Raw genomic sequence first — 8,594 nt, 5'->3', positions numbered from 1 at the left:
GTTGCTTCTTTCTCGCTCGAGACCAGTAAATGCCGCTAATCACTACTTGATCCTTTCTAACCTGCTTTGAACCCGTCGCGACAAGAGTTATAGGCAATCACTTTTATTTGAGTTACCTCCACAACAGAACCTCGAGCCACATTCGCACCTGAAAATCTTATGAGTGTACCAGAGAATTTGTGATTTTACTTTTCGAAGAACACGCAGCAGAGGAACGGGTCGTTGTCCCTTGACATCATTCAAATCTAGAAATAATTAGTTTTCCAAAATTCCAGAAATTTATAGTATCGATTGAGAAGGAAATAATTATGAATTGAAATAAAAACAGAGGTAATTGATGATACAACAGTATATAATTCAATGTAAAGGAAACACAAAATTTGTAAAAAGTCGAAGACTACAAACAAGACTCGCTGTCGACGTACATTTCGACCGTTGTAATTTATCGCAAAAAATAAAACAAAATCTAAATCCGTGAGAGTTATCTCCGCGTCACTGTGATTGATAACCACCGCGTCGAACAATTAATCCTTTGCAGTCTCGATTAAAAGATGATAAAAATTTGCTTCCTGTTACGAGTCAAACCGAATTTTACAAAATAATGTACAAAATAATAGAAAGTGTAATACATTTCTCTCTTGATGTACCCGAATAAAAGTTTTTTAATGATATAAAAATTTCAAAATGTCAATTTTACGTGGACGACGTACGACTGCGAAGGATTAAGATTCGCAGTATCCTTTCGCAGATGTATCACGGTTGATCGCGATTTCGGTCGTCAATCATCTCCTTGTCACTGCTACTCGATCGGCTCCGCGTCTGACTTCGATCCCGACTACGGCTGTGGTGTCTGGACGGCGTCTGGTTAGTGCCCTTATTATACAAATAAGTCATGTCCTTTCGGAGATTCTCCACCGGGGAGTTCCTCAAGGTGTCCTCCGTGCGTTTCCTGAACGTGCACTTGTTGCATCTGGCCGCGAGAGACCTCGTTCTAGGCGGCGCGGCCGGAGGACTTCCTCCTCTGCTTCTTGTGCTTCTGCTTCTCCTCCTCCTCCTCCTGCCCCTGCCTCTGCCCCTGCCTCTGCCTCTGCCTCTGCCCCGGGCCCTGCCTCGCCTCCTGCGGCCTCGGCGACTTGGTCTTCGCCTTCGCGATACTCCACGGCCACGTCGTCGCCTCCTTCGTCTCCTTCGCCTCCTGCCTTGCTCCAAGGGCGCCACGGTATGCGCTTTGTACATCATTTCAGGATCCGTATTCAGGCTGTAATAACCACGGTCCCTCTTCAAGATACCGTAGTCCAGGCCGCGTTTCAAGGCTGCGAATATCTGCGAAATAAAACAAACATTTTTTTACATAACTAATATACATAACGACATGCTTTTTTGTGCAAGAAAATGAATAATATCTATAAAGTATGTTTGTATGTTAATTATTAATTATTAATTATTATTACCTGCTTTTGTATGTTGGCATCCGACCCCGTGTATTGAGATTTGATGTAGTTCATAATTTCTTTCGACGTGGAACCACGAATTTCCCGCAGATTGCGAATAGCGGAGGCCACTAGGGCCGACATCTTTGGCTTCGTCATACTTCACCCTTTCTCGTCTCTTCCGTCCTTTCAAGATATTCCAAGATGGATAATGCCGTTATGTGCCGTCTCATGAGCAGTTCTCGTCAGGATTTTAGTAGCCACATCCGAGGAGCTCGAGGAGGTCGCGGGTCGCAAGAAGATCGTCGCCGATGCTAATCTCAGCGATCCGCTTATCATCTGGCGCAATCCGTGATAATCTGGAAGATTCTGTATTGGTGGCGGTGACTCCTTTGCGGCGACTTCTTGAAATGTACGACGACGCTAAGATAACTTAAGACTCGGTGAACCCGTACACTTGGAGACGGCACATTTAAGCCGGCGCGCTTAAATAATCACTTAAGAAGATTTAATAACCGATAAAAATCGGTTTTATCAAGATGCCAAATATGATTTTGGGAAGAGAGGATGGAATGTGTTGCTCGTCGATAGCCTGTCCGGAGATAACTGAGTTGTTGTTATTGATGCGTTATTTTGTTCGGCGCGCGTTGCTAGGAAGACGCCACGGAATCTAGATTCGGATCGCTCAAAAAGTGAAGATCTCCAAATGACGCCGTAATTTTATTCAAATCACAATCGATTATGACGTTGTGGAAATAATTTCAACCATAAATTACATGTTTAGGGAGATTAATATTAGCATAAGAAAAGTGGATATTAGTATTCAGACGTATTAAAAGGCATATATTTCTTATTTTTACTTCTCTTCTCAAATTTCTTTAATTTCATCGACACGAAATTACGATAATATACCAATTCTCACGTTAAATAATCCAGTTATGTTAATGATAACAAGATGTATTATTAAAGCGCATTGAAAGAATTCAAAATAAATTCAATCAATAATTTAGAAAAAAAACGTAATAACAAGAGATAAGAAGTTTCGTACGATAAGTTATGCAACTTGTCGATGTTGATCATTGAATAGCCTCGTTTCTTGCTGTTCATCGCTCATTTCATATTCCTCGGGCGCGCGGTATCCTTTTTTACATTTCCCGTATAATTAGCTCCGTCGCCGTGCGTGCATCGGCGATGCAGGTAAGTACCACCGGCCGAGTAAATATCGCGTGTCACGTAACCGGGATCCCACCACTCCTATTCAAAGCGCCTTAATTAATACGCTCGTTTTAACACTCGTAACATCCCGGCACGCATAATTAAGAAAAATAAGCGACTCGATCAATTATCGGCGATGTGTGTCCTACCGCGATGATCCGCACGCGACTCTCCGATCGACGCCGGCCGTTTATTTGTAATCCCCACTTTCGCGAGCATCTATCATCGCGGATGAACGTAACGTAAGATAACATTAATAACAACAAAACGGTCGCTCAAGATAAGGAGGAGCGCGGAATCGCGTGGCTCGCTCGCTGAATGCAAGCGCGCCTTGGGCTGCAGCACCCCCTTGGAATCGCGCGATTGGAGCGCAACGTTGCGACTATGCATAAATCTAATGGAGGTTCGGGGTCATCACCGTCGGGCTTCACCCCGGGTTTTGTATGTTGAAATTGCGCTACCGCGTGCGCCGGTAGCTTGCGGTAATGCGATGACGCGCGCGCGCGCGCGCGAAGGGTTTCTCGTCTCGCGCGACTCGTCTCATTATCCGTCCTTAACGGTGCACGCCGTCGTCGGCGGAAAAAAAGCCGCGATCCCGAGTCGCCGCGCGCGCGGAACGCGTGTATCGCCTGAGCGCGAGAGAGAGAGAGACAGAGATAGGACTCGCCATCTCGTCCGGTAATTGGACAGTCGTGGGGATAGCCGCGGTTTACAGGAATAACGCGGCAATTTAGCCAGCCGCTTAAGTCGCTGCGCGCTCGCTCGCGCCGACGATTTCGCCCGACGGTAATCAGCACCAGGTGTCGCGAAATGCCGCCGCCTTTCTTCGAATGCGCACCTGCTTGTAAATGCCCACGTCTATAGCCCAATAATTATTTATCAACGTCGCATTGAGAGCGGGAGGGCACGACAAGTCGGCGGCATCCGGCGGCCCCTCCGGCATTCGTTCGGGTGTTTTATTATTCATCGATCGCACGACGACGACACGGCACGCTTAGATGTCCTCGCTCCTATCCGCAGTATTTCTTCACCGCGACACGGCGCGACGCGCGCGTTAGAACGATCGTGAGTGTGCCGCGTGTATTTCCGTAATTAAATTCAATCGACGTGCCGAGCGCGTAAATCCACGATATATCATTCGCGACGGCAAAGGCGGTGGCTCTCCGCTCCGTCGCCAATTGCGTTTTGTTACCCACGTCGTAAGATTGAATTTGCATCCGAGTTGCCTTTCGAGAGGCGAAACTTTGTTCCGTGATTACGTCAGTTCCAATTCTCGATCCCAGTGTAGCCAGCAACTCGGATCTCTCGGCGCGTTGTATCGTCGCGGGGTATTGCTTCTCGCCGACTTCTCGCGTCGTGAAGCGGAACCCCGGCAAAACCCCGATCCTCGAGGAACTCGAGGAACGTGACTTCGTAACGTCGACTCGAGGGACCCCGCGCGCGCGCGCGCGCGCGCTCCGTGCCCCAAGACTTGGTTGTCCGGCCCGTCGAGAGGCCGTCGTCGGGACTCCGACCGGGCGACAGGACCCTAACAAATGTCGCGCGTCGTCGGATAATTGCGAGCGGAATTCGCCGCTCCCACGACGGAACGTGCTGTTCCTAACGCCGCCGCGCCGCGGGAGAACGAGACGAGCGACGCGGTCCTCGCCGGCTCCTGACGCCGACGGTTCACGCTTTACCACGTTATCATCGTTACGTACGTACGTATGTATACGTGTGTGTGGGTGAGAGCCATCACCTCTCCCTCGCCGCGGGACGTCCGGCCGGACAGAATGTGGCGGACCGAGCGTGACGATTACCCACCGAGGGCATTTTTACACCTACGCTCGAGTCTTTCCAGGAATCCATCGATCCCGATCCTTCACACCTCGCGGCGTCTAATCACCGTGACTTCGCCAGCCGTACTTTTCTCTCCTAAGACAATGCCGGGGCTTCCCGGAGCGCGTACGCGCGCGTCCGCGATTTTATTCGACGTGGTCTACTTCTTGTTGCTCGGGAAGTCGTTAGGGCGTTGCGAGAGGAACGCGGCACCGCTCGCAAGAAGAGCAGGCTGGTTCTGCCGATCGCAGACCTTTTACGATCGCAACGGTCTATTACGAGACTCCGAATTCTCACCGAACTATAAAGTGCCCGATTTTAGTCCATCATAATTCTGGTCTTATTTATATTTATCGACTTCACATCAAAGAGTTAATAGTAAGATTCTAATAAGATAATTCATAAATTAGTTTCTCAATCGCTCGCAATTTATAATTCGAAAAATATTAAGGTTTGTCGTTAATTTGAAAGAAAAAAGAATAACTTTGAAAAGCCTTAAAATTTTTAATAACTTTAAACTAATATTGTGCGTATGCGTGCGTAGGCCAAAATGTCCACGTTGACATTTCAATTAAGGAAAAGTCGAGGCTGACTTTTTATCCTTTATCTGTCGTTAAAGTTGAAAGACACTTTTAATACATCCTGTGTAGAAATTCCATTAATTTTTTTTTAAGCTTAACCATAGGGTTAATTGCTACCTGTAGAGATCAAAAGACCTAAGGCTGCGACAACAATCTTAGAGGTTTCGCGGTTCGAGGACACGGCTCGATTGCGCTTCGAAATATACCCGGAGGACGCTTATTAAATAACAGCAGAGTCCGTATGTGGAAAGACACAACCCTCGCGACACCGGAGTCGTACGGTCGACCAATCGACGTGTCGATCGGCATATTGTGTACCGTACACCGCGATGATTGCGATTGGCCGTTCGGGCACCTTTCTGCCTTCCGCAACCGACAGTCGCGCATAAGTCGAACGTGTTATTCGCTTTGCATACTTGACCGGCGGCGCCCGACGCGGTTCATTATCCATCGTAAACGCGTTTTTTTCCCCACCGCGAATCGCCATTTTGGATTAATTATCGGCCGCGCTGGGTGCGCGTCACATTAGCGTTTTCCCCCGTGGCGCAATATACAAATTATTTGATCGACCAATCATCGAGTGCTTGCTCGCGACGTACGGTAGTACAATCTCGCGCATGAATATTACGAGCGTAATAAATAATTGGTGTTTCTCGGAACGGAGAGATCGAGACGCGTTGACAATTTTATTATCATAATTTGTCCCGCTCGCGAGCATCTATCAGCGCGACGGTGTGGCAATCAGGTTTTAATTATTATCGCGCGGAGATTTAATCTTTCCGCTCGTGCAGCTTTACGCTTTAGAAAGTGTTATCCGCAGATACTCATTAGCGACATAATTTTTCGTACTTGTCGGATGTGACCTATTTTTTGTAGTAATATAATTCAATGAAAGCATTGTTTTTTCTTCCACAGAACAAGATCTTAACTCGATTATCATAAGTGTTTGACTAGTTTTTTATGTTGTGCATTTTATGCATCCTGGGTGGTGGTGTTATCCTAAATATCGTAGCAAGAATTATAATGTTTATAATTGTCGTGAAAGCTCGAGTCTCGTTTCTTTTAGTCTTTCACGCAGAGAGAAAGATTTCTTTAGATTTAATAAAATTTATTAGGAACAAAGAAATAAATGCTTTGGAATAGTCGAACGAAACGGTTTATTAAATTTAAAGAAAATCTTTCTCTCTGTGCATAAATAATTTTGATGTAATGAATCTGATTTGTCTTTCATCATCGGAATCCCTTGATGCTCCGGCGTGCTGAGTTGGATGCATCGCATTGCACGCGAAGAAACGGCAGGTCAGTCGAAATGATCTCTCTCTTCCTTTCCTTCTTTTTTTTTTCTCTTCCGTCCACTCGCTCATTCTCGCGTGCCGGATTTTCGGTTTGCGATGGGTTCATGGCAGAAGGGTGAATTAACGGGCCAATAAGAACAGGCGCAGTTAATAAACCGGACATATTAAACGATTATATTAACGCAACCGTCGCTGGAGATTAATGCACTCACGGCTCTCGAACGTCTTACTCCTCGCGAGCGCACACCGAAGAAAGGTAGAAGCCGACAAGAAATATGATCTACACGGTGTGGGCACCATTGCACCGCGGTAGCTTTAAGATAATTACGACCGTATGATTTTTGCGTATCGAAAGGCTATAGTTCGAGCGACAAGCCGGTCGACTCGAAAGCAACGCGTAACACATAATAAATATAGTACGAATTTTTTTTCACGTCGCTTTAATCAGGGCGAAACGCATCGCAGAGAGACAGCTGTGATAAATGTTGTAACTATGAAATTGTCCGAGAGATTGTCATAGCAGAGGACTACCGTACTAAATGTAGATTAATTGAAAAGAATTGTTCGCTGATGTGAACTATTTGCAATAATTATTGGCAAGCTTTAAAAAATCTATTTAAATTTCTATTGCTTATTATATTATGTATATGTGTAACATTTTTAATTGCAGTATTTTCTCTTGAATGTAATTTTTATTGCGTCAAATTTGTTTGTTCGAGCATTGATTTTTTCCGCGAGTATAATTTATATTATCCTATAAAAAAATTACTTGCAATTAGCATAGTTGACCGATTAATTTTTGCGATAAAAGATATTAAAAGCGATTGAAAAATGTTCGTTCACGTTGGGAATTTAGTAAGAAATCGAGTGTGCACGAGAGGAAAAAGGAATGGGAAGGCGGAGGCTGCGAGAACATTTGATTACACGAGAGCAGGTGGACTAGAAGAGGCGAGAACACGAAACTACTCGACTGCGGTAGCGACGTAGGTTTTCTTGGCCCACCCGCACCTACCACTCGTCTCGATGTCACGTGTTTATAAATAGTGCATCAACGTAATGCCCGGCGGCTGTAACTACGGCGAAAGATTTACGAACACCGTGCTTCGAGTAGCGGATAGGCAACGTTCCCGAGCGAGAAAGGGAGAAAGAGAGACGAGAGACGTTCTCTGAACGCGGAAAGGAATTCAGCGAGATGTAATAACGAGGTTGAGCGACTCGCGCCTGGTTAGGCGTTACCGATTCCTGAAATGTTCCGTCTGGCCAGAGATCGTCGGAAATATTATCTCGAGCTGTCACGTTCACACATTATTACGTGTAGGAAACATGATAGAGGATTTCGTTACGTGTTAACGCGTTCAATTTTGTCAGAGTTGCCTTACAATTTCTTTATTTTATTCTCTATTGATTTAATTTTGCGTGTATTTATAAAAATTATTTTTAGCGAAAGTTAAAATTAACGGAGCATCTAGCAGTTTGTTTAACTTTAATATTTATAATCGACTGCAGTCAAAAACAACGGCAGTTTAACTCGTTGATGAATTTCGATTTAAAATATGTTGAAATTTACACAACGCAAAGCGATGATTTAAAAATGCGATGCATCCAAGTAGGTAGCTATATTACACTCGCGTATATTCCAACCGCATTACCGTAAAAGTGGCTTAACCGGACCCGACACGAAGACGACATTGGAATCCTGAAAGCCCGAAAAGTCGTAAAGGTATCTTCGACAATGTAACGACATATTTCACGGATCATGACTTTCTCGGATGCGTGCTAGCTATTTCGGCTATTTGCGACGCTCGCTTGTGTCGGACGTGCTCCCTCGTGTCTAACATCCCGCGCTATTCTGCAATGCGAGCAAAGCGTTCGTGATCTCAGTCGAAATCTACGTTCGTAGTCTAGTCATCATCGTCGGAATTCGTTGCTCGACGGCGCCGATCGTCTCCAATTAGTCGCGCGCTTACAAATCGCCCGCGGTCTGAAGATAATTAATAATACGGAAAAACATCGTTGTCGTTGCCGACAATGCAGAACGGATTGTCCAACGTACCAACGATAGCGATCTAAATTTAGTGTATTTGCATGCAGCCCTCGGTGACGTAGGAAATTGAATAGACTATCGAACGTCAAAAATATCGACATAATTTTAAGGCATATTAGTTAAGCTCCTTAAAGTTGTTCATGTGTACGACGAGTTGGATAAGACTATTCTAGAAAAAATATCAACAGCTGCTAATAATATATAATTAATT

General features: G+C 45.3%; 1 protein-coding gene across 1 annotated transcript; it reads right to left on the bottom strand.

Moving 5' to 3' along the window:
* Positions 1-334: 334 nt before the first annotated feature.
* Positions 335-6,153, bottom strand: LOC105829275 (histone H5). The gene is made up of 2 exons (XM_012667995.3): positions 1,452-6,153; positions 335-1,323 (listed from the first exon to the last, which is right to left on the bottom strand). The coding sequence occupies exons 1-2, from the start codon at positions 1,587-1,589 to the stop codon at positions 754-756; spliced, it is 708 nt and encodes a 235-aa protein (XP_012523449.1). The 5' UTR covers positions 1,590-6,153; the 3' UTR covers positions 335-753.
* Positions 6,154-8,594: the final 2,441 nt, after the last annotated feature.

Source organism: Monomorium pharaonis, chromosome 4 (assembly GCF_013373865.1).
Source record: "Monomorium pharaonis isolate MP-MQ-018 chromosome 4, ASM1337386v2, whole genome shotgun sequence".
Classification (NCBI taxonomy): domain Eukaryota; kingdom Metazoa; phylum Arthropoda; class Insecta; order Hymenoptera; family Formicidae; genus Monomorium; species Monomorium pharaonis.
The sequence above is the reverse complement of the archived record's forward strand: the minus strand, read 5'-3'. Positions and strand labels throughout refer to the sequence as shown.